This window comes from Microcaecilia unicolor, chromosome 5 (assembly GCF_901765095.1).
Source record: "Microcaecilia unicolor chromosome 5, aMicUni1.1, whole genome shotgun sequence".
NCBI classification, from domain to species: Eukaryota; Metazoa; Chordata; class Amphibia; order Gymnophiona; family Siphonopidae; genus Microcaecilia; species Microcaecilia unicolor.
The window spans coordinates 306,019,402-306,046,898 of record NC_044035.1 but is presented as its reverse complement, the minus strand read 5'-3'; the positions used below and the strand labels follow the sequence as shown (position 1 = coordinate 306,046,898).

The following is a 27,497-nucleotide window of genomic DNA, read 5'->3' as shown; positions in this document are numbered from 1 at the left end:
AATAACAACAAACTTTGCCTGAACCCAAATAAAACAGAGACTCTTTGGGTACCAAACACAAGTAGACAAATACCCAACTTCAAAATACCTTTTGGGAAGTATGAACTCCCCCTAAAATCACAGGTCAGGAATCTTGGGATACTGCTACACTCATTACTTGGAGACAATTTTTGAAGGTTGTTTGAATTTGTGGGATCAATCACCTAGGACAGCTACGAAATCTCTCTCCATATATTGAAAAGATGAGTCTGACCACTGTGCTCTATGTCATGATAACATTATGACTAGACTACTGTAATGCTCTGTACACTGGCCAAACGAAAAGAAGTTTGTATCGGCTCCAATTCAGAATGCTGCAGTACAACTGATAGAAGGCTGCAAATAGTGTGACCACATCATACCCTTCCTGCAAAAGCTGCATTGGCTACTAGTACCTTACAAATCATTCATCTTCCTCAGTTACGCATGTATTTGCTAATGTGTTAAAAATATATGGTTTTAACATGCCATTAATGTATTGTTTTGAGCTTCCCCTTCTCAGAAGAGTATGTCAGGGGCTCTGAGCCACATCATCATCCTCCACAAAATCTTTAAAGAAACCTTTTTTACCTATCCCAACTTTATATGACATAAAGGGCTCAGTCTCCACCTACCCCATCTGCAGACAGACGTCATGGCCATAGAAATCCCCACTTGCTGGTGCCTTCTGATGAGAAATGTGGCCCCAATTAGCCTAATGCATATGCTGCCGCAAGGAGAGCATCAGATTAGCTGATACTATTATGTTTGGAAACAGTGAAGCAGATGCAAATGAAGATCACTCCTACCCAAATCCCTTTATGCATTGCTGAATGGGGTAGATGGAGGTGGATGGCACCTTGGGGGTTATAGGTTCTTATGTCCTGTGGGTTTCCAGTAGGGGATACCCAGATCACCTTTACAGATTTTGGTGACAAGGGGGATGGGTAGAGGTTCATGTTATGGTAAGCCCTTTCTTAATCAGTGGTGGGAGGGTGGTCATTGGTGTAGAGGGATCTTTACAGAACACGTTAGCTTTTTCTGAGTGCATCAGCAGGCTTCCCTACATCACCTGAGGCAAATCAAACGTTAAAGTAATTTGTGGTAAGCCGTTTTAATATTAATAAGCTGTTCCTGCATGCATTTCTGTATGATGCAGGTCATTAATATTTTTCATGCATTAGATCTTTTTGTGCAAACAGTAATGCAATCACTTGTGTTACCACTAGCATGCATTAATATGACTGATTAATGCATGTTAATGCATTATTACACTTTGGGGCCTATTTACTAAGCTGTGTTAGCCATTTATCATGGAAATTAATGCATGCTGATAGCACAGTATCGTGTTTACTGCACATCGGGTTAATTCCTCCTCCTGTGCTGGCTTAGACCCAATGCTGGCACAGGAGAAGGAAATGACCCGATGTGCACTAGTTCACTACCTCCTCCTCCTCCCTCTTGGCGTGTGAGCTCAGTGGTGCAGGGAAAGAGAGTGAGCAGAGCATCTGCTGCCGCCCATGCCTGTGAGGAATTCCCCCAGCAGTATATATTCAAATTCATTTATTGTCTTTATAGCTGTGAGTCAGGAAAGCAACTAGGCCATCTGCAGATTACTTTCTGCTGTTTACTTTTTAACATATTTATTAACACATTTCATAAGATAGAGAACCCACAAAGCCACACAAATATCACATCAGAACAAACTTTAACTACTGGAACGTTTAAATCCCATCTATTGTGCAGCATTCTTTTTCCCAGTGATGTTTCAAATGTATCCCTCCCTCGGTTGCTCAAGTCATTGATGTAGCATTTTTTAACCTGTACCCCAAGTGGCTGGCTATCTTCTGAATGCCATGTTTCTTCTTTATTTTATGCCATTTTTTTTCAATTGTGTTTGAATCCAACTTACCTTATGTTAATGGCCTCACTTAAGTTCTTGTTTTCAAAAACTCGTCTTTTATCTTTTAAAATTCCCAAACATTCTCTTAATAGTCCTTATTTATACTTCCATCTTGCTTCTTTTTCTTCCCTTTTGTATTAAAGTACATTGCTAATATTTTGGGATGTAGTTTGCCCAAGTGATAACACCTATTAGAATGGTGCCATTGGTACGTTTGCTCATCTGTATGCAGAAGACATGGACACACGCCCTGTCACTCTAACAAAATAAACTTTACTGAGTCTTTTCATATCCAGTTCTTGAATAGATATGCATGAGTTTGCAAGTGAAGGAAGGGGAAACATGTCATTTTATCACACATTATGGGCTAGATTCTATATATGACACCTGAAAAATCTGCGCGGAATAAATTTCCACAACCGTATTCTATAAGCGGCGCCTGGATTTAGGCTCGGTAAAGAGAATATGCTTAGTTGATATCCCAGCACCTAGAACTAAGCACATCCATTAACACCAAGGAAAACATGGCATAAATACTGGCATGTTGATTTAGGCGCAGAGGGCTGTATTCTATAACCGTGCGCATACATTTTGGAATGTCCATGAAATGCCTGTTTTCCCACCCCTTTTTGGCTCCACCCATTAGAATGTAGGCACTGTGCGTTAAAGAATGCACTTAGCAAGTTGTGTATGTAAATTCTAATTATTGCCAATTAGTGCTTGTTAAGTGCTGATTGGCTTGTTAAGCCAATTAAGTGATGCCATTGTTACAGAATACGCTTGGATTTCGGCGTGGAATGCCAAGCACAATATATAGAATCCGGCGATATGGGGACAATTCTATAATAAGGCATTTCTGTTTAGTCACCCTGGTAACATGGGATGAGAGTCTTTTCTGTATTGATACTTGGGCACCGAAGTGTCCTTATAAAATACTGGCATAACATTTAGGCATGTCTGTTTATGCGCCCCCCATTTACACCTTCAATGGGGGTAGCATGAATGGGGGTGCCTAAATATAGCGGCTGTGTGGGCAACTTAGTCTTCCATAAGTTGCCAGCCTGAGTGTCTGCTCTACATATTGCCCGCCCATATGAATTACCCCCTTTCAAATATGCACTCTGCCATTTGAGGAAACAGTGGGGATGGTGGAAGTAACAGCTAACCAGTGGTCGTCACACAAAAGAATTTTTATTGCTTCAACACGAGCCATGTTTTGACTGTAGAGCCTTCTTCAGGAGTCTATACAAACAAAAAATATGATAAATAAAAATTACAAAAGGGAATAAATAATAAAACACAATACATAAAAACATAGAAATTTTAAAATGTGAAATACAAAATTATACAGAAATATACATGAAATTTTCAGAAAGTTTTTGACAAAGTTCCTCATGAGAGACTCCAGAGAACATTTAAAGAACCATGGGATAGGAGACAACGGTCTGTTGTGGATTAGGAATTGGTTATTGGACAGAAAACAGAGGGTAGGGTAGGGTTTAATGGCCATTTCTCTCTACAGCTGAAACATGGCTCAAGTTGAGTCAAACCTCTGTTGAAGCAATAAAGTTCTTTTGTGTGACCACCACTGCTTAGTTGTTTCCGTCAACCCTGCTGTTTTTTCCTGTTGTGTTTGACCTGCGATGGATTGTTTCTTCTGTTTGGTTTGTCCATGCCATTTGAGCACATATTTAAAGAATGCCAATTAAATGCTCTACTGGCATTTTTGCAGGACAGTGTACACTTAGGCTTTCAAAAATCAAAATTCTGTACGTTTAGGTATACAATTGGTGTGTAAATGTAGTGAATTGTTTTTGTTCTTTGTGTGCACTTTTCAACTTGTTTTTTTTTTTTAACTGTAATAAAATTTTGACTCGAAGCAGTTGGAACATGGCTTTGTGTTAATATATGTTTTAAATTCTTCAGTATGGACAGGGAGAGAAGTAAAATATTAGCTTTTTAAAAATATTTTTAAAGAAAATGTTTATGATGCTGAAGAAACAAAGAATATGTTTTGATAGTTCAAAAACAATGTGCTCTAGGAAGTGTAAAAAAGGTTTGCTAAGGATTTTCTTTCATAGTTTGTATTTCAACGTGTTTTGCTAAACTGCAGTGAATGATGGCATATGGAAATGTTACATCTTTGAGAAACAGAGCAACTAATGATCACAGTTCTAGGACACATACAGTATTAAGTATTATAATGCAATGTAATGATATTTAACAACAGTTATACACTTTCTGTTGACAGGATCTAACCCTGAGTCTGGGAACAGAAGCAGATCTGAATTTTATTACACGTTGAATGGCAATTCAGTTGATTCTCAACTGCAGCTGAAATCCAAAAATACTTGGTATATAGATGAAGGTAATAATGATTATACAGCCTGTGATACCTGTCATTATAGGAATGGGTTAATACTTTTATTAAGGGCAGGTTATGATTTCTAACCTTCCAAGCCCACTCAAAATGTACTACCTCTTGTATTAATAGCAAGAAACACTGTAGCCAGGGATCTGGAGGAAGAGCGGAACTCCTATTTAGAGTGGCTGCGGAAAGTTTGGGGTATCTTTAAGATGGAGAAATTAACTTCTGAATTATAAGATAAGGTTGCAAATTTCTGGAAGATCTGGGCTGCATTCCTCCATTGTATGGAGTTGCAGTAGTCTTCACACAGGACACTGAAACTATAACATCCTCAGAGAAGCTTCTGTCATATCTGAGGGAATTAACACTGCTATTCTGTTCTTTTTCTTGTACTTTTGAACTACGATCAAATATGTGATTCTGTTTTGAAGTGTGTGTTCTCTATCGTGGAGGGAGGGCGGAAAGGCAGGGTACTGAATAGTATTTCACTGTTTACTTGGACCATATAGTGCTCTAACTAGGTTGTAAGTAGTGATGTGTCGATTGTAAACATGGTGACTAATTATGTGGTTAAAACTCTGTCTGGTTCTTTAAAACAGTGGTTCTCAATGCAGTCCTGGGGAAACCACAACCAGTCAGGTTTTCAGGATATCCATAATGAATATTTATGAGATTGATTGCAGGAGTGGCCTAGTGGTTAGAGCACTGGTCTTGCAATCCAGAGGTGGCCAGTTCAAATCCCAATGCTGCTCCTTGTGATCTTGGGCAAGTCACTTAACCCTCCATTGCCTCAGGTACAAACTTAGATTGTGAGCCCTCCTGGGACAGAGAAATATCCAGAGTACCTGAATGTAACTCACCTTGAGCTACTACTGAAAAAGGTGTGAGCAAAATCTAAATAAATACATTGCCTCCTTGGTATGAAAATATATCTCATGCATATTCATTTTAAATATCCTGAAAACTTGACTGGCTGGGAGTGCCCTGAGGAGTAGATTGAGAAGCACTGCTTTAAAAGATAATGAAAAGATTTAAACAACATTAAAAAGTCAAGGTGTAGGAATATGATGAACAGATCTACTATACTAAATATAGTTTTTGAAAGATAGTAGTATGTTTCACTAATAAGACTAGACTAACTTGGATGTGGCCACGATGGTGTGGGGGCGAGATGCTCACTAGGGCTGCTCTTGAGTAGGATCTTGCCTGAATATTTTTCCTTGCTGACGTGCTTAAGTGCAGAGGAAAAGCCAAGAGTTTGTTCCCCGTTTTCTAGCCTTTTAGGCAAACCTTGATAGCAGCTTTTTTGATGATGACATCTGATTTGGGCGTCCCTGCTGTTTCTGGAGCTGTGAGAAGCCCTGGTATGGAGGGCAAGGTGTTGCTTAGCCCACAAAGCCCTGCTTCACTTCCAGGTCAATCCAGTATCCTGAGCACTGCATCGGCAAAGGCTTTGGAAGGTAGTGGCACTTGTCTGGCAGAGGAGGGTTCAGAGCTCAGTAATGGCTGTGGTTGGAGAGTCCAGCTGCAGTTAAGCACCAGAAGGGATTATCCTTGTTAGAGCTGCATTGATGCAACAAAAGGAGCCCTCGCAGGTCTGTGGAAGTGTTGGCCCGACTTTATGGGGAGACCTGGAAGATCTTCTTGTACTCCAGCTTTGGTAAGACCAACAGAAATAACATTGGATTCAATATGGTCCATGGTGGAAACCCTTCATAGAGTGTGTTTATTGATCCCTTGGTGGCTAATTCCTCTTCTATTAAAACTTTTACCTCCAGATTTGGAAATTTAGGACAAGAAATTGTTGAAAGTGTCTGGCTGGTATGAACCATAGTAACATAGTAAATGACGGCAGATAAAGACCTGTACAGTCCATCCAGTCTGCCCAACAAGACAAGCTCATTTTACATGGTATGTGATACTTTATACCCGAGTTTGATTTGTCCTTGCCATTCTCAGGGCACAGACCATAGAAGTCTGACCAGCACTGTTCTTGTACTAAGTTCTGGAGCTAACGTCGAAGCCCTTTAAAATTTACATTCCAGCCCATCCCTATCCATTCAGTCACAATCAGGGCATAGATCGTAGAAGTCTGCCCAGCTCCCATTTTGTTTCCCAATTACCAGCATCGCCACCCAATCTCCGCTAAGATTACTATACTCCTACACTGTATTTGTTCACACCGGAGTCTGTAACCTTCTCTCCGGAACTATGTAAGCCACTTTGAGCCTACTAATAGGTGGCAAAAGGTAGGATACAAATGTAACAAAATAAAATTAAATAAATAATAAGGGCTGTGGAAAGCCAAGTACAGCAAGACATTTTGGTACTTAGAAAATGGGGCTAAGGCATTAAATCTAAGTCTATTGAATTTTTTATCGCTAAAACTATTCCTAATTTGTGATACTTTTTACAGATTTTTGAAAGAAGTTCTCAAATATCTTGAAAATGGATTACCACCTTTACAAAAAATATATTTCTTACCGGGATCATCAACTCAGGGAGACAATTTAGAGGTCCATTTGGCCACAGAATTGTCATGTGACAGTTTAAGTATCTCTGCTGTATTGGAAAGATCTCAGGTTGAGGTTGATTTTAGGGCTATTTTGTTAGTATCTTTTGTCTTTTTACAGGATAGGGATGCTTTACTTGGGTGTTATTTGAGGCAAGTATCCTCTGCCACTCTTTTGGGAGACAGTGTTAGGCTATTTCTTGACTTGTCTAGATGGACATAGGAGAAATGGAAATAATTTCTTGTAATGAGACAGGAGGTGTTGAATATCAATCCTTGTAAATGTGTTATAATTTTGAATAATGTCACCTATCTTTTTGTTGTTGTTGTTGTTAAATCCTGTTCAGTTATATCACTTTTTGATTTGGGAAACTCCTAGATCATAGGGTAGTTTAGGTTAAAGATGTTCGATTTGCTTTCCACTTTTCTTCTTTTTCTGATTGCCTATTGTCGGCTTCTCAAAATTATAGCGATCATGTACCCCTATATTGTGGACTACAGTGCCTTTATACATGTAGAATTAGGTTTTCTAATGTTTTTCTTTCACTGTGTTCTTTTATATGTAAAGCAGATTTTCTGTGCAAGGTTTTGTTGTTTGTGTTTATATTTTAAATTGCAAAAAAAAAAAAAAAAAAAGATTAGACTAGCCAAGATGAAGTTATTCAGTAAGGCCAGAGGAAAAATTGATTATAATGTTAAAAAAAATACTGGACGCAATATTTATTTATTTTTAAAATTTCTAGCCCTCTTATAACTGCAAGCTAGCTACTCCATAAAGATTATGTCTGATATTCAGTGGTCCTATTTGTTTTGGTAGTACCACAGAATATGTGATGTTATCCATTTAAGTTGCCACACCACATATCTGTTTAAACTTAGTATTACTTTTTTCGGCTGTCTCCCTAATAGATGGATAAAATGATGCAGATAGCACTAGGTTCTATATATCAAGCCTAAAAAATTGGCGCTGAAATAAAATATGCCTAGGCATATTCTATGAAGTACACCTAAATTTAGGAGTACTTTTTAGAATAAGCCTAAATTTCTGGGTGGTTTATTGAATACATAATTTAGTCACAGGCAGTTACTGTCAGGTTCTCAGGTTCAGAGCCTGCGGGGCCGGGCTCTGGAGCAAACGTAAGCCCTTGGCCTGCTGACGAGGAGCGACAGCAGCAGGCAAAACCCACCAACCAACGCTGGGCAAGCACACAGGCACCGGCAGGGACTGCAGGCACCGCCCAGCGAGCCGGAACACACGGACTGGAATCCCCCGGACTGGGGGACACAGGACTGGAACACTGGACTGGAATCCTCTGGACTGGAGGACCCAGGACTGGAACACTGGACTGGAATCCCCCGGACTGGAGGACACTGGACTGGAACACACCGGACTGGAACACCCAAGACTGGAGCACACTTGACTGGTCCATACAGCTTCACCTGCACTTAGCCACTGCCCCCCCAAGGGTTGAGCCCTTGGGTTTGAGTGGCCGGCAGGACTTACCGGATACCGGATGACACAGGGACCAGAACTGGAAACCAGAAGTACTCCTATATCCTTAACTGACCTAAGTGCTCCCACGCCCTAAACCAACAGGAGTATTCCTAACAGTAAACTAACAAAAGGACTTCCTACGCCCTATACTAACAGGAGTGCCCCTAGGCACTGACCTAACAGGAGTGCTTCTCACAGCACCAAAAGGAAAAGCAGGGGAGTTACAAGGGAAAGGCAGGGAAACTAAACACATAAGCTAATAAAGGTGCTTCCAAAACACCAACCTACAGCAGCTCTACAATTCTAAACTAACTAAGGCGCCCCCACGCACCAAACAACCAGAAGAGCTCCTAGCACTAAAAGGGAAGACAGGGGAGCCACAAGGGGAAAAACGGGGAAGCTAAACACGTAAGCCAAAAGTGCTTCCAAAGCACCAAACACAGACAGCAAAGACTGCAATGCTCCCAACAGCCAAATCGGCAGTATTCCTAACAACACCAAACCCTGAAATACTTCTATTTTTTATTTTTATTTTTTTTATTACATTTGTACCCCGCGCTTTCCCACTCATGGCAGGCTCAATGCGGCTGGGTAATGGAGGGTTAAGTGACTTGCCCAGAGTCACACAAGGAGCTGCCTGTGCTGGAAATTGAACTCCGTTCCTCAGTTCCCCAGGACCAAAGTCCATCACCTTAACCACTAGGCCACCATTCCACTATCAGCAACAGAGCTTCCAAAGCCCTACACACAGTAATGCTTGCAAAGCACCAAGAGGAAAAAGCAGGGGAACCACAAGGGAAAAGCAGGAAAGCTAAACACATAGTCACAAGTGCACACTGCACTAACACTAACCTGGACCTAAAGCAAGTAGCAAACGCAAATGTTGCAAAGGCCCTGAAGGGAAGAACACCACCTCCTTATCAAGGCCCTCCCTGATGATGTCACACTCCCTAGACCCAGGCAGACAGCACACTGAAACCCAGAGAGGCCCAACCCACACCAATGCAGCACCTTGAAGCCAGTACACCCAGAGAGAGGTAGCGCTAACTCAGTCCATACACACAGCTGTAGTATAGTGAAACAATTACAGTCATTCTGCTGGAAGCTGCCAGCATAGAGAGACAGAGCTAGCTCAGAAAGGACAGACAAAGGAAACAGAAGCCAGCTAAGAAGCTGACCACCAGGAAAAAGGTAAGTTTGAGAGGGGTTCTGACCACAATCATAACAGTTACTTGTGACCTGCCTTGGCCACTGTTGGAAACAGGATACTAGACTAGATGGACCATTGGTCTGACCCAGTATGGCTACTCTTATGTTCTTATGGTGTAAATGCTGCCACTTAAATTACACGCAGACTGGGTGTATTCTGTAACAACGCGCATAGATTTTAGAAATGCCCACGGCCCACCCATTCCATGCCCATGGCTGCGCCCCGTTTCAACTATGTGACTTACAACTTTTGAACATCATGCTATAGAATGTGCTTAGACAGTTCTGTGCATAAATTCTAATTAATGCCAATTAGTGTCGACAGCATCTGAGGTGGAGAGAACGGTTATGGCATAAAAGGAGGTCTTCTGATAGTCGTCAGGCCTTTAAAAGTGCACAACGGTATTATTCATATTAGTAGAAACTTGCTAAAAAAGATTACTATTTCAGCTTAATTTTGGAGTTTTTTTTCTTCATTGACACAATCTCCATGAGCGCGGAATTCATTTACTATGCCTTCTGCTAATTCCCTTACTCAATATTTTATCAGCAATATAACTTTACTGACATCTGTTTTTGTTAATTCCTGACCAGTGTCTATTACAGATTCCATGGTATCACCTAATTTTCAGTGGACTTCTTTTAGCCTTCCATCTTAAGATTTATTGCAAAAAACCCTTATGGGAATGAGTGTTACTACATGCATCCTGGACCCGTTGCCCTCCTCTTGGTTTAAAGTACCTTTGTTAAACCTTATCCCGATAGATCATCATCTTATTTCAAGCAGTTTGGAAAATAGTTACATCCCTAGTTCTTTTAATGCTGCAATAATTTGTCCCATTTTGAGAAAATTCTGGTCTTGATCCTGACATGTTAGTCAGTTATCATCCCATTTCTAATTTGCTGTTTTTAATAAAATGGATTGAGAATATAGTTTTCTTACAACTTCAGGATCACTTGGAAGCATCACTGATTCTTCATCTACAGCAATCAGAGTTTAGGATAGATTTTAGTACAGAACCAGCCTTAACCTTTCTCTTAAACAAAGTTCATCTTAAACTTGATGAAGATCTGATTGCATTAGCTGTCTTACTCGATTTGTCAGCCACATTTTGAAGTGGTTTTCCTCTTTTCTAAAGGACCACTTATTTAGAGTGTTTAGTCAGGGTGAACAATCAAATGTCTGCTCTATATCTTGTGGAGTCCCATAGGGGTCTAAACTCTCTCTGGCTCTTCTCAATATCTTTTTGAACCCTCTAGCACATTTAATTCATTCTTTGGGAATGACTACGTATTTTTATGCAGATGATAACTTACTTTACCACTGTGTATCGATTACTGCTCTTGATTTGTCTCCTGTACGATCATGTCTGGATAGAGTTTCTCTCTGGCTTTCTGAACGTCACCTAATTTTAAACTTGAAAAAGACCACTGTCTGTTGGCTAACAGGCCAAAGCTCAGTTCCCTCTTTAACACCGGTACTATTTGGTGAACCTATAACTCCTGTTGATTGTTTCAAATATCTGGGTGTGTTGATTGATTCTAAATTGTCATTTTCTAATCAGATTTATGCAGTTCTTAAATGGTTTGGGTTTTGTTTTGCTCTTCGAAGGATAAAATCAGCATGTTTGTTCCCAGCTGGACTGCTGTAACGTGTTCTATGCTGGTCTCCCACTCTCTATATTAGAATGCCTTCAAACTTTAAAAAATACAGCAGCTCGTTTATTGTGTCACGCTAGACGTTCGGATCATGTTAATGCCTCTGCTGCTGAAATTATATTGGTTACCTCTTCACTTAAGAATTCAATTGAAAGTTTTTACATTAGCTCATAAGCAATTCATAACGGTTTACCTGATTATCTTGCATCTTTGACTACCCCTTACACTCCGTCACACTGTCTACGCATGCTTAGCAACCATAGACTGGTTTTACCTAGCCCAAGACAGACCCATTATGAATGCACAAGAAGAAGTGTTTTTTTATTTTTTGGCACCATTTTTGTGGAACAATTTTCCCCTTACATTTAAGAGCAAAGCCTTCGTTAAAAAAACTTTAAGGTAGTCTTTTTTCAATTATTTAATGTGTTTCTGCATCTGCGGTTTTTTGAGCCTGAGGAGTATACAGTAGTGGTAGTTATGTAGTTTTATTTTAATTACTCTTGGTGTGACTGTTGCTTTCCTGTATATTTTGTGGTGTTCTTTTCCTTTTTCTTGTGTTTTTCATTATTTTGTAAATCGCTTTGATTTATTTGCTAAAAAAGGTGATTCATCAAGTCTGAATAAACATAAACAATAATTCAGTAAGTTGCAATTATCAGTGCTGACTGGCTTGTTAACTGTTACACACGCAAATCCAGAATATGACTGGATTTGCGTGTGCAACTTAAGTAGCACTATGAATCTAGGGAATAGTGGCTGATTATTGCTGCTGTATGGATACATTTAGGTCTTGCTGCCAGAATACCCTGACTCCTCCTTTTTACTAAGCAGATACACATTTTCGGTAGGCATCACTTGTTTATACAAATTTATGTGATTTGTGGATTTCCATTTAAGAAAAAAAAAACCCAACAACAGTTATTTATTTATTCAGAACATTTATACCCCGCTTAATACCACTAAAGCAGCCTTAAAGCGGCTTACAATGAACTGAGGAAACAAAATTACAATTAGAATTTCAATGACAGGATAGGGGGCAGAAGGATCAGAGGGAGAAGGGAAGGGAAATGCACTGTAAGTTAATGGCCAGATCAGGGGAGGTACATCAAGACAGGTATAAAAGGCCAATTTGGTCCAAATATGCTGGCAAGAAGGAGTACAGGTGACATCTAGGGCCAAGGTGAAGGCTGAACCCCTGTATTTCCCATGCCAGCCCTGGGAGGTTGAGAAGAGATGAGATTGGAGCGACAGGATAGGCGAAAAAGCAGGCTGCAGGAGAAGTTGAAAGAGTCAGGTGACTCTCTTCCACCAAGCTGGATTCATGGATGAGTTGGACCCCAGGACTTCGCACTTCTGCCATGTTAAGGGCCGGAGCCAGGATTGCACAGCCCTTCTTCGGTTTCACCACTCCATGCTCCACTCCTGCTGAGAAGATGGCAGCTCCGCGGCCGCCGGGGCTCCTCCCGCGATGAGGACATCTGGCTTTCCTGCGACGTGTCTGCTGCAAAAAGCACGGCCCGTAAACCCCGCACTGTGCCCGACAGCACTCGCCACCCAACGCCTCCACCAGCAGCACATCCTCGCTCGAGTCCGCTGCAGCTGAAACTCCCCGTAGCACTGCGGGCCTGAACGCCAACCCTCCCGGCATCGGCCACCCTCAGTGTCGCTGGTGGCGGCAGAAAGCAGCAAGAATCGACCCGAAGATGACCAGAGCAGCCCATGATATGACGGCCGAAAAGTTCATGCCAGAACACAGTCCGTTATGGCGATGGCATCGGGAGCCAACGGCTCCCGCGTCCCCTATAGTGTCCAATATTGACTGTGTAAATGCTTTTGAATACCAACTCCACTGTTTCTTGATGACCTTTTTATTAGTTAATACTGGGCAGCAGTCCATGAACAATTTAATTGCAGCAAAAATGATTTCCTTGCTCTTCCCTATGTCAGAATGTCTCTATTATTGGAAAACTTCTGCTTCATAATGGTCTGTTGTTTAACATTGATTCTTATTGCTGTCTTATGATTCCTTTTGGAACATATAAAGGCAGATCTCAACATCCATTTTAGAATGGAGATGTCCAGACTGAGACGTGTCAAATTCTAGTAGTATTTTAGAATAGGTTCTGTTGATGCAGAACCTTTTCTAAAATATATGCAGGAATGGATGCCTGTATGCTAGTTATTTGTGGCAGTAGCACCTATTTTACAAATGGCAATACCTACAACATCAATGGAGGCAACATTAACATACATATCTAAATGTCGGCAGTTACATGTGTATGATGATATTTCAGAACGTACACGTGGAAGTGGTGTCACATAGATGTGGATATCATTTTGGAAATCTAGACATTCGTTGTCTCTCAATTTGGTACAAAGCCCGCAATCGTACATCATTATTGATTTCATATGGGAGGAGGAAGATTGGGGAGGGGGGGCTCCCTCCCCTAATCTCATTTGTAGAGGACTACCCAAAACCACAACTTTTATGAAACCTAGACATGCCTGGGAGCAGGTATAAATCCCAACATTGATTTTGGTGCTCATAGATGTGCATTCCACTTCTGCCTCACAACCTCACCTAAACCGCACCCACTTGCATATACTGTATATTACTTGGAAATAAGTTGAGAAATTTTGAGTAAAAAAATCACTTAAAAGCAACTGGTTCGTCTTTTATCTGTGAGGCTGATGATTTAGCACCCCCTCCCGTCATATGCATGATCTTGGTCCAGCATATATCTATCTAGATATTATAAAAGGGGAAAAGTGGTGGAAAAGAAAGCAAGAAAGATGTGCAGTTTATAAAATCACTTCAATGTGAAGAGGCAAGGATTAATGCAACATATTAAATAAAAAAACAAAGCTGAAAAAGATAAATCATACAGTAAGCAACAGGTGGCAAAATAATGAAGGCACATAAACCAAAGTTCATGTATAAAACCAGTCATCTGAAACTGTTGTTTCTTGTGGGTTTTATGTGTTTATTATATAGCTTCTTTCAGATTCTGATGTGTATATTCTTTACAGTGTAATGCATACTTCAGAAACAAATCTTGAACCATTCCTGCATCTGGCAGTCTGATGGCATTTATTGCTCTCATTCTGTGTTACAATTTCCAGTGGCACAGGGTGAGAAGGAGTGGTGTTATAATTGCTCTATTACAGTGGAGTTGATGGAGGTGCATGGAGATGTGATTTGACCAGGGTCAGTTGCAGCATGGATGGACTTCTATAAATTGGGCTTTCAATGCTGTAATCAGATCACGCGATTTTCCTCATTTTCCAGTTTTATAATTTGTGTTGATCAATCTGAGCATAGAAAAGGCTGTGGGATGTGCACGGGCCACTGGAGAAACCCTCTTCCTTGCAAGGTTTGTTGATCATACCAGGGGGCTGTGTCATCCTGGGCTGGGTTAAACATTCATTGAAACCCCTCATCCACGGTTGATAAGAGATGGGAATTATACAAGTTGAGATCCTTCCAAGGAGGGGGTTCATGCTTGTATGGGAACAGGAGCCATATTGGAGGCTGTCAGCCTCATGGACCAGCTGTCACAGGAATATCTCTGCCTGGTCTCATGGGGCTAAAAGGGGGTTTCTATGGGATCAGTTAGAAGGGAAGAGATGTGTGATGTATTTAAAGGGCCTGGCTTAAGAGGTAGTATAAAGAGACAATGGACCTATGGAATGAGTGAGAGAGAGAGGAAAGAAATGAATAATGAAGCTTTTATTAAACCTTATAAACTTTGTTTTTCATGGAAAGATAACACCACCTTAGGAAGATTAACACAAGCTGTTATTAATTTTGCTTAATATTGAGCTGCTTTACATATATTTGCGTGCTTTGGACCTCATTATTGAACGTGTTGCATTTTTAAAAAATCTCACATTAAGCTGTGTTTATTGGAAAATAACACATGCTATTGCTAATTTAATATGTATTTCCTAAGTAATAGTGTTATTGCTATAACAGAGGTAAGTAAATATGGTGCATTGTTTTTCTTTTCTACTTTTGCTTTCTCAAGACTATCTTCCTTCTCAGGAGCATCGTTCCTATTAACTCTTAAAGCTGTAAGTATTCTTTTGTCTCTCGCTCTTCCCAGACAAAACAGGGATCTCACTCTCATCTAAGACAGCAGAGGGCCCAGAAGTCCCTATCGGCTCCACAACCAAAACAAGGAATGGGATAATTGACTGCCTTCGCAAAACATAACCAGCATTCCAGTCAACAAATTTTCTTTTCTTTTTTTAACTTGTATTTTACTGAAGTTTTTAGTATTAAATAAATGCCATTTCATTTATCATAACTTCTACACATGCATAATGATAACCGTAATCAGAATATATTTTATAAATCCCACGCCCTTTAAACATTACACTAAATCTAAGGTTTGCTGTAACGATTCCCTTTATTGCTCATAAGAGTTCATTTGAGCTTTTCCGTTAGTATAACATATCGCAGTCTCTGGTGCCACTTAGCAATGGAAAGAGGATTGTTCGATCTCCATTTGGAAGCAATGGTTGTCCTTGCTGCGTATAGGCAGCTGAGTATGCCTTTCTAACTGTGCTTGTCTACGTTCAGAGGTATTTTCAGAAGACATATCTTAGGAGAAATCTGAAAAGAGATGCCCAGTATCAGAGAGATGATGGATTGAATTTGTTCCCAGAAGGATTTTACGAGAGGACACAACCACCACAGATGCAGAAATATTCCATCAAGATCTATTTTGTAGATCTTCCACTTTCTTCTTTTTTTTTTTATTTTTTTATTTATGAATTATTAAATTTATATATATGCAATAGTACATAGATACACACTTCAGACATTAACATATTAAGTAAATATCACAAAAAGGAAAAACATCTCTTATTTAGTCCACAAATTATTTGTTCCAAGATCTAGGAAATAAAAAATAAGGGAAAAAAGGTAAAAAAAAGAGGGTAGGTAGAACCTTCAGCATCACAGCCGGGATAAGCGCAAGCTATCAAGGAATTCACAGCGATTGTTCTTTAGTTATAATAAACTCATTTAACTTCACTGGATCAAAAAAAAGTAATTAACAGCATTCAAGGAAATATAACATTTACAAGGAAACTTTAATATAAAGGATCCTCCTATTCGGAGAACCCTCTCTTTTAAAGTCAAAAACTGCTTTCTTCTTTTTTGAGTCTCTCTACAGAGATCCGGAAATATCTGTATTTTTGATCCGAGAAAAGGAGAATTCATGTGTCTGAAATAAAGTTTAAATATATTGTCCCGATCTAATTTTAAAGCAAATGTAACCAGCAGTGTAGTTCTTTCAGTAACTACCTCCAGAGATTGCTCTAGAAATTCTGTCAAGTTAACCTCAGATTGGGGCTTTATAGGCAACTTACTCAAAACAGCACCCGAAATATATTGTGTCCTGGTAATAGGTGGTAATCCCTCGAGGGGGATACCTAATACCTCAAGGAAATATTTTTTAAGCATATCTAAAGCTGGAGTAAGGGGAGCTTTAGGGAAATTAAGAAATCGTAAATTATTGCCTCTTATCTGATTTTCTAGGTATTCTATTTTCCCGCTGCTGGAGGTTACTATTATTTATCAACGTCAAGGATAAAGAATTCACTGCTACTAAGTCTTTATCAAAAGTCTCCATTTTGATCTTCTGTTCTGCAATTTCAGATTTTACTACTATTTGGTCTTGCTTTAGTTCAGTCATTTCTCCCCTCAATATACCTGAAATTTGCTGCAAATTGATGTTCAAGCCTTGAATTGCTTCCCATAATGAGTCAAGTGTAACAGTCGGTGGTTTAATCAACCCTCCAGAGTTCCACAGGGGTTCGCCGGGCTTCCCTTCAGACAGCGAACCTGCCTGAGCTGTTGTTCTCACCGGCGTCGAAGAAGCGACGGGGTCTCCAGCCGCGCCTGCAGGGGACCGACTTCCGGATTCTGCTAAACGCTCCCACGTCGTCTTCACCTCAACCCCTGGTCTGGGGGGCGCTGCTATCTGTGGAGGGCTCAACGAGATTCCCTCTGCGCTCCGGTCTTCAAGATCTCCCGGACCTCCCAAAGTGTTGCCTCCGGTTCCAAGCACTCAAAGGCCTGATTCCTGCAACGTCTTCTGGCGCAGCGGAGGTGGGTCAACCTTTCCCGTGGAGATAGGTAAGCCAGGCTTCCCTTTCCTCTTACCCATCGCGGGTTTGAGAGAACTCAGTTGCGCTAAAAACGAGCAGGGTTCAGGAGCTCCCACAAGTGCATCTACTTACGCCGCCATCTTGGACACTTACCCACTTTCTTCCATAGAGCTTGCAGATCTTTGAAAGTCTGGATCAAGCTACCTGTGCTTCCCATCCCTTCAACTTCTTCTTGATCTCCTCCTCCTGCCTCTTGCACAGTACATTCAGATCTTTTTTTACTGTCCTCCACTGCTGCGCATATATCCTGGCGCATAAGCTGAAATTCTTTTTTTAATGTGACCATCTGGCGTGATAATTTTTGGGTGTTTATAGGCAGTCCTTGTCTCTCCACATCCGTGCTGCAGTCAGACTCCTCCAACAGCACTAACAGCACTGGCACCATCTTTTTAATGTACACAGCATGTGGTCAGACTCCACACGTTGTGATTGAGTATGCTGCTGCTTTCCAGGATCTTTATCTGCATTTTGGTAGCTAATTTATTGAGGAAGGCGACCTCTTTTGATATCGGAGCGCTATGCCCAAACAGAGCTCTGTTCTCAGGCTGCCATTGGTAGCGCTGACGTCACTTCCTCCAGTCAACAAATTTTCCAATAGGATGGAGGCTCAAGTTTTCAAAATTTTTTGTCCCTTTCGTACTCTCTGATTTTTATTTTGTGTTGATATATTTATTTAAACAAATTTGTAGTCCACCCATCTACAGTTCTGGGTGGGTAAGAATAAAACATAACGTAAAAGATAAAACACAAGAACAGGACAAAAATAGAGCCATCAGTTATTCTTGCCAAGAAATTGTCACCAAATGCCATGGTAAAAGTTTCATTGGCTTGGAATGTTAGGTGGGCTGAGAGTATGAGTTAGGGTGTGAAATAGGGGTAAGAGAAAGGATGAAGAAATTGCAACATGGATGTGACTAACCTGATGGTCTGGAGAGCAGATGAGATGTATTGAAAAAGGATGGGAGTGCTGTGGAAGGATTATGAGAGAGAAAGGAGATGGGAGTAGAAATAGGTTTACAGGAGATGGGGTAGAGGGTAAAAGAATGGGCTGGAGATAAGGGACGGAAGGAGAGATGGGATGAGAGATAGTGGAGGGTAGATGAATACAAAAGATGGAAATGGGGAACCGAGGAAGGGGATAGGAGAAGGAGAAAGAAGAGAGGGGGAGGGGCTATGGTATTGAAGTAGAGAGGATGAGAGAGAGAGAATCCGTACTAGAGGGTGAGACAGAATGAGAGGTAAAAATCATATATTGGTGGATATGGAGGTAGAGATGAGAAAAGTGAGAAAAGAAACATAAAAAATAAAGATCAGTACCCGATGAATATAGAGAAGGAAGGGGAAGGAGGACAAGAGAGGGAGAATAAGGGTAAAAATCATATATGGATGAATATAGAGGCAGAGAACAGAAAATTGAGAAAAAAAGATTAGTGCCAGATGGATATAGAGAAGGGAGAGAAGGACAAGAGGAGAGAGAAATGGAAAGGAAGCTCTGGAAAAGAATTTACGAGAAGACAGACACAAAAAGTGGAACAGACTGGGACCAACCCAATTAGAAAAGTGCCCAGACATCAAAGGTAGAAAAAAATGATTTTTATTCAATACTTTTTAAGGATTGGAATGTGTCCATTTTGAGAAATGAACACCTTATCTATTTTTGTATTTGGCAGAGTACAGGAGAAAATGCATTTCTGTTTCTCTTTTTGCAGTATTGCACTGCTTGTAGAGTCTGGCTTCCTTGTGTGGAAGGGAAAGGGGGTCTCCATTTCAGTTCTTGTCTGTCTGTTTTTTGTAGACGCCTATATTGTATCAGTTGAGGGTCTGGAATACAGATCTAACCCATTTGAAGACATTATTCTGCAAGGTATGAAACTACTTGCTACCACTGTCAGCCATTTTGCCTCTCCAGTACTGCATTTCTACAACTAGAGCCTTTCTAAGGTTCAAATTGGCATGGTATAGGAAGGTGAGAAGTGCTGGGTAAAGAAGGAGGAAAGGAGAAAGAGCTGGGCTTTGGAGAAGTGAAAAGGGAAAGGTATTGGTGTCAGGCCTGGGGAAGGGGGACAGGGAAAATGCACTTTTCCTTTGCTAATTCATGTGAATGTGAGAGGGGTCGTAGTGAGAGAAATTTCCCGTTGTTAGCTAATTTCAGTTTAAAATATATAAATAGATATAGATATACTGACTTCCTATTTAGTCTGTTTTAGCCGTTGTCTTCCTTTTTTGTTTGAGGAGGGGGGGGGAATAACCATAATGAATATGTATGAGATGTATGTATGCAAATGATAGCTAATGAGCCATACCGTATCCTGTGCTCCCTCCCCCCAATGAAACAAACTGCGCCTATGGAGGTGGCCACTTTTTCTAAGTGGTCTGAGTTACGAGGGGCCAGTTACTTATACAGTGATTGAGAGGAGAAGGGGAGGGGGTTGGGTGAGAAGTAAGATTATTTTGCAGGATTTTAACTCTTAAGATCATGCAATACTGTATAGATGATGTGAGAAAGGAATTGAATAGGCGGTGACTTGGGAGGCAGTTGGGGAGATATACTTGGGCAATTCATACTATGGGGATCGCTTGGGGATCATTACAGTTGGTAAATGATAGCTAACACACAATATGCCTTTGTGTCTATATAGACAGCTATGTTAAGAAGCTGAGCGCTTGTGTACAGGGGTGGATTTTCTCCAAGAGGCACATGTTCCTAAATATGAGCATTTGCTCTTTCACAAAAATTACCCACATGTGTAGAAGCCTGAAGTCCAGATCCTCCAGGGTGGCATTTTCAGAAATGCTCCCCATTCCACGCGCAGGACCCAAAAGGCAGGTAGGGCTCCAAAGTCTTAATGCGTGGTTGAGACAATGGTGCAGGGATGAAGGATTTAGATTTGTTAGGAATTGGGCGACATTATGGGGAAAGGGGGGAACTGTTCCAAAGGGATAGGCTCCACCTTAACCGGGATGGAACCAGGCTGCTGGCTCTAACTTTTAAAAAGGAGATAGAGCTACTTTTAAACTAGATTGGGGGGGGGGGGGGGGGGGCTGACAGTCGCCCAGGAGCACATGGTTCGGTGTGGAGTATCCTTGAAGGATAGTATTGAAACAGGACATTTAGGGAATCCCAGTAGAGAGGTTTCAACAGTGCTGAAAGTAAGCCAGGTGTGCTTAATTAGAGAGCAGGATCAAGGATGTGCATTATCCCCTTCAACTTCTAATCAGCTAGTAGATCCAAGGAAAAAAACACAATCTGAAGAGCCTGTATACAAATGCTAGAAGCCTAAAAAATAAGTATATATATATATATATATATATATATATATAAAGTATATATCACTAAATGATGAAGTAGATATAACAGGCATCTCAGAGACTTGTGAAAAGAGGACAGTCAATACAACACTGTGTTAGGGTGCAAATAGTATCCCAGTGATAGGATCAAATTGGGGGGTGTGGAGGGTTGCGCTATATATTAAAGAGGGAATTGAGTCAAATAAAGTATTTCTATCCATAATGATTCCACACTGTTATCTGTTTCATTATGGATAGAAATTCCATGTGGGAAGTGAAGGAGTATTCTTGTAGGGCTGTACTACTTTCCGCCGGACAGAACGAACAGAAAGATGAAGAAATGTTTACAGAGATTAGGAAAGCTGGCAAACTGGGCGACACTATAATAATGGGTGATTTCAATTATCCCAGTATTGACTGGGATAAATGTTACATCATGGAATGCCAGGGAGATAAAATTTCTAGATGTAATAAACGACTGATTCTTGGAGCAACTAGTCCAGGAACCGACAAGAGGGGAAGCCATTTTGGATCTAGTTCTTGGTGGCATGCAGGGCATAGTGCGAGAGGTGGTGGTGTGTCCCCTGGGAAACCGTGAAAAGACAAATGGGCAGCAGATGAATTAGCAGATGAAAGAGAATTAGCAGATGACGGGAAAGAAGAAGAAAAATTGGATCCAACATGATGGAAAAATAAAATGCCCAGACAACAAAGGTAGAAAAGAGCATTTTATTTTGAATATTTTAAATAGAATATGTTAGCTGTGGGGAAATAAGCATAGCAAATATCTTTGTATTGTGCTCTATAGAAAAGGAAATACATTTCTGTTTTTTTAATCTAAATATATGTATTTCTAACGCATGATCCCTTGTTCTATATTTGGTGAGGTTCTGTAGGTGTGATAGTAATGGCAGGTGGGGAAATTGGAGGGGAGGCTTGGAGGAGAAGGAATCAAGAATGGGGGCCCTCCTTTATTTTTTATTTTTTGACCTGGGTTCTAGCATGTCTAGCATCGGTCCTGACCCTTGCTGTATAGCTGGTGGGGATCCCCAGCTGAGGATCTCCTCCAAAGATGGCCAAAACTCTTCTACCAAGCTCTGCAATCGGTGACAGCATCCTTGAACCACCAAGAACTAAGCATGCATGAGGTGCCAGCGTTAGTGGCTTAGGGACATTGCTGCTGCCTGCCAAGCTTGGTAAAAGGGAGTTCTAGCCACATTCAGAGAGTCTTTAGCTGACAGAGCGTGGAGATCCTCATTAGCTAAAGTATTTATATTTTGAGGTGGGGGTAGGGTGGGGCAGAGAAAATTTTGTGCTGTCTGGCTATGCCACTGACTAAAATGCTAAAAATTAATTAGCATAATTACCAGATAGAAACGTTTTCAAATTCTTAAGCAAAAGCATATAATTTTGGTCTAATCGAATTAGGTTTTGTTAAATTATTCCAAATTGCAATAGCTTGAAAAGGAAACACAGAACCAAGCGGAACCCTTTAGTATCCAATGTTCCCGTAATAAGCCATATGGGAACAGATTGATGGGAACATTGGACACTGAAGGGTTAACATTTTGAAATACAGGAAATTGCAACTTCAAACTCTCACGGACTCAGGTTGACAAATAAAAACAATGAGAAAAAAATTGAATCGATAGAAGTATTACCATATAATATCTGAAAAATTAAACATATAACTAAAAATAATCCATTCACGTTCATGAAGTCATTGAAGTTCTTTAATATAACCAGATACACTTTCCCAGTTCCTTAACCGGAATGTGCTGCCATTCTAATGAGTTACGTGCATAATAGTGTCTTAGTGCATATTTTATAGAATTACCCTTTTACTGCCTAATCAGTGCTTAGCTGATCATATTTTTACAGGAAAGCATATTGCCCAACTGTTAATGTGTTTTCTTCTCATATATCTATGTATTTTACAATTTATTATTTGCCTAGGTAAAAAAAAAAAAACTTCTAGGCAGGATTCAATGATACACTTTGGTACAGTCCACTAATAGAAAAGAATGTCCTGTGTAATTAAAAATGAGTACAAATGCAGCTTAATTAATCATACAATTCAGCAAGGAAATCTGTCTGCAGGTTAGGCAGCTCTAATCCTGAAGTTCCTCAAGCTTGTTGGGTTTTCATAATTTTTAATATAAATATGAATGAGACACATTTGCATAAAGTGGAAGCAGTGTATGTGAATGGATCTCATGCATATTCTATGTGGATATCTTGAAAACCCGACTGGCTTTTGGCACTAGAGGTCTGGATTTGCATCTCCTGCTGTACATAATTATCCAACTAACAAAAATACACAGTAAACACGTTTAAATCACAACAAATGAGAGCATGGAATCAGGTCAGATTATAGATGAGGAATAGTAAAATAACCCAAGCTCTTTTGTTGGCATTATTTTTCCAGCTATAACACAGCTTGTAGTGTTCACTGCAAGTTGTGTTATAGAATTTACATAATAATGAGATGTTCTGCATATTAGCTGCAAGTTCTGCATCTCATTAGTATTCAACCCAAAGCAACTTAAAATACTATGCATTACGGTAATGTAATCTGTATTAGTGCCCTTTAACATGCATTAAGGGGCAAATAATGCATAGTATAGCCATAATGTAGCATGAAAGCTACCCCTCTCAGTGCCTTAAGGGGAGAAAGATGCAGGTGGGTACAGAATTAAATCCTGGCTTGAGGATAAAGTGCCAAGTCAGAACACTGAGTTGTGGGCTTATTGCTTCATCAGTGAACAACTATGGAAGGTTCTTGACTTATTCAAGTTAAATTGTAATTCTGGAAATCAAAAATTTTCAGTGTAGTAATGCCATGATTATAGTACTCAAAATAAATGAAACACTTAATTTTCACTGAAAAAAAAGGGGGGGAGCCACTTTTCAAAAGCCATTTTCAAATACACTAGACTATACAGGCCAGTATAACATGGAATGGCTATTAACATGTTACACTGTGGATCTAAAGTGGATTCATTTATAATGTGGTCATTGTCGACATTATAGGGGGTTTACAGTGTAGCTATTGAATCAGGTAAAAAAGCTTTCTGAAAATTGCCAACCCTTTCTGTGGGTAAATTGATGTATATTGCTGTTCAACGCACTTTAGGTGGAGATATTCTTGGTGGCAAGGCTTGAGTGGGAAATATAATAACGTGTACTTTCCTAATGATACACATTAGCCTAGAATGGGTGGCAGAGCTGGTGGTTGGGAGGCGGGGCTAGTGCTGGGCAGACTTATACGGTCTGTGCCAGAGCCGGTGGTGGGAGGCAGGGCTAGTGCTGGGCAGACTTATACGGTCTGTGCCAGAGCTGGTGGTGGGAGGCGGGACTGGAAGTTGGGAGGCGGGGATAGTGCTGAGCAGACTTATAGGGTCTGTGCCAGAGCTGGTGGAGGGAGGCGGGGATAGGGCTGGCCAGACTTATACAGTCTGTGCACTGAAGAGGACAGTACAAATAAAAAAAGTAGCACATATGAATTTATTTTCTTGGGCAGACTGGATGGACCGTGCAGGTCTTTTTCTGCCGTCATCTACTATGTTTACTATGTTTTGAAAGGAAAAAATGCCCACAGAAAAAACAGGTGCAAATCTCTGAGGACTTTGACCCTAGGCGATTTTCAAAGGGAAAGTTAATACATTTTCCCTTGGGAACTGATGCCGTGTCTGCATTATGTAGAAATTAGCTGCTCAGCTCTTTATATGTTTTATGACCTGAAATTTTAAGCTTTTCTCCTGATCATTAAAGAAGACCTATACTTTTTTCCTCTTTCCTGTGTGTTTACAGTTTCTGAGGATCCTGTTAAATCTCTGTCAGATGTATCTTCTGGATTTGGTCACTGTTCTCCACCCCTGCAACCTGCTGTAACGAACTGTCTATCCATTGAGAACCGATACCATTCTCTGCCTTTCAGCTTGTCCAAGATGTCCAGCACAAATGGGAGTATTGGACACACTCCCCTTTCTTTATCCGTTCAGTCAGTCATTGGAGAATTGAACAATGCTTCTATTCAGGAGAGCATGCCTGATACTGTCCCACTTGGTAACCTGCATGGACTTGAAGTTGGCTCCCTGGCTGAAGTGAAGGAGAACCCGCCGTTTTTTGGCGTGATCCGTTGGATTGGTCAGCCATCCGGGGTAAATGAAGTCTTGGCGGGACTGGAACTGGTAATTAACCTACAGTGATCTGTGAAAAACTGCTGTTTTACTTAGAGCATTTTATCACAGGATGGATTTTGGGGATGATGCTGATTAGAAGAAAAAGAACAATTTAAAGTTCTTTTAGAGTGGTTTTATAGTTCAAGTCACTATTCCTTTTTCTTCCTTTTCAAGTTTCCCAGTTAGTTATTATGGCTGTACAAAAAAAAGGGCTTATAAAAAGCACACTTACGAGCACAAATGTAACGATTCTTTATAAATCAGGCTCCAAGTCTCTTGCCAGACCTGTCACCAAGTGACATTTCAGGGGAATTTTGTAACTCATTTGTACTGAATACAAACCATCTGTGTTGTTTTACTGTCACTTAGCTATGTAATAATACCATAGGTGTTAAATAAAATCGGCAACCCTCCTCCCCCACCGCTTGAAATTAGAATAAAACACATAGCCAGATATATTAAACATATGTTTGGGTTAATAATTCAGCAGAATATATCCGGTTATGAGCAGCACCTGCCTTGATAAGTGCTGCTCACTGGGCTATACCCAGATTTTCAGTAGCATTATCTGGAAAATGCCTCTGAAAATCCTTCCTGATCATCCTGACAATTCTATAATAGGGTGCCCACATTTACGTGGTACTTGATAGGTAAGTGTACACTTATGCTACTACTACTACTTAACATTTCTAAAGCGCTACTAGGGTTACGCAGCGCTGTACAGTTTAACATGGAAGGACGGCCCCTGCTCGAAGAGCTTACAATCTAAAAAGACAAATGTACAGTTAATCATATAGGTCAGACAGATTGGGGCAACCTATATGTTCGAAAGGTTAGGTTCCGAATGCAGCATTGAAGAGGTGAGCTTTAAGCAAGGATTTGAAGATGGGTAGGGAGGGGGCTTGGCGTAGGGATTCAGGAAGACTGTTCCAGGCATAGGGTGCGGCAAGGGAAAATGAGCGGAGCCTGGAATTGGCAATGGTTGAGAAGGGTACTGAGAGGAGGGATTTGTCATGTGAGCGGAGGTTACGGGCAGTAACGTAGGGGGAGATGAGGATAGAGAGGTAGGGTGGAGCAGCAGAGTGAGTGCATTTGTAAGTAAGGAGGAGAAGCTTGAATTGGATGCGGTATCTGATCGGAAGCCAGTGAAGCGACTTGAGGAGAGGGGTGATATGAGTATATCGGTTCTGGTGGAATATGAGATGTGCGGCAGAGTTCTGAATGGATTGAAGGGGGGATAGATGGCTGAGTGGGAGGCCAGTGAGGAGCAAGTTGCAGTAGTCGAGACGAGAGGTAATGAGAGCGTGGACGAGAGTTCGGGTGGTGTGCTCAGAGAGGGCGAATTTTGTTGATGTTGAAAAGGAAGAAGCGACAAGTTTTGGCAGTCTGCTGGATATGCGCAGAGAAGGAGAGGGAGGAGTCGAAGTTGACCCCGAGGTTGCGGGCAGATGAGATGGGGAGGATGAGGGTGCCATCAACTGAGCTAGAGAGTGGGGGAAGAGGAGAAGTGGGCTTAGGTGGAAAGACGAGGAGCTCGGTCTTGGACATGTTCAGCTTCAGGTGGCGGTTTGACATCCAGTCAGCAATGTCGGATAGGCAGGCCGATACCTTGGCCTGGGTCTCTGCGGTGATGTCTGGTGTGGAGAGATAGAGCTGGGTGTCATCATCGTAAAGATGATACTGGAAGCCATGAGATGAGATCAGTGAGCCTAGGGAGGAGGTGTAGATAGAGAAGAGAAGGGGTCCAAGAACAGATCCCTGGGGAACGCCAACAGATAGTGGGATGGGAGTGGAGGAAGATCCATGAGAGTGCACTCTGAATGTGCGGTGGGAGAGATAGGAAGAGAACCAGGAGAGCACAGAGCCCTGGAACCCAAAAGAGGCCAGTGTGGCGAGAAGTAAATCGTGATTGACAGTGTCAAAAGCGGCAGAAAGATCGAGGAGGATGAGGATGGAGTAGTGGCCTCTGGATTTGGCCAGGAGCAGGTCATTGCAGACTTTAGAGAGTGCTGTTTCTGTCGAGTGGAGAGGGCGGAAACCGGATTGGAGTGGGTCGAGGATGGCATGAGAGGAGAGAAAATCAAGACAGCGGCTGTGAACGGCGCACTCAAGTATTTTGGAGAGGAAGGGTAGGAGAGAGATGGGGCGATAGTTGGAGGGGCAGGTAGGGTCGAGTGATGGTTTTTTGAGGAGAGGTGTGACTACGGCTTGCTTGAAGGTGTCAGGGACTGTTGCAGTGGAGAGAGAGAGGTTAAGGATGCGACAGATGGAGGGGTTGACAGTATGGGCGATGGTGTTAAGTAGGTTGGTGGGGATGGGATCAGAGGAACAGGTGGTGCATTTCGAGGAGGAAAGAAGGCGGGAGGTTTCATCCTCGGTGATCTCAGGAAAGGAGGAGAAGGAGGCCTGGATTGGTTGGTTGAGGGAGAGGGTTAATGGGTGAAGAGGGGGGTGGTAGTGAATTGAAGGTTGATCTTTTGCACTTTGTCATGGAAGTAATCAGCCAGTGAGAGAGGGAGTGGGAGTGGGGGGCACCTTGAGGAGAGAGTTAAGGGTGGCGAAGAGACGACGAGGGTTGGAGCTGAGAGAATTGGTCAATTGGGTGTAATAGTCCTGTTTTGCAGGGAATAGGAAGGAGTGGAAGGAGGATAGCATGAATTTATAGTGAAGGAAGTCTGAAT

General features: G+C 41.3%; 1 protein-coding gene across 4 annotated transcripts in view; it reads left to right on the top strand.

The window, feature by feature from the left end:
• The window catches only part of CYLD (CYLD lysine 63 deubiquitinase), a 130,140-nt gene that overhangs the window by 59,056 nt on the left and 43,587 nt on the right, over positions 1-27,497 (top strand). For 2 of the 4 annotated variants that reach the window (XM_030204334.1, XM_030204332.1), the window contains exons 6-7: positions 4,173-4,289; positions 24,446-24,825. In XM_030204334.1, coding sequence (XP_030060194.1) covers positions 4,173-4,289; positions 24,446-24,825 — 497 coding nt within the window. The remainder of the gene's footprint in view (positions 1-4,172; positions 4,290-24,445; positions 24,826-27,497) is intronic. The other 2 variants (XM_030204333.1, XM_030204335.1) reach the window with 2 other exon arrangements.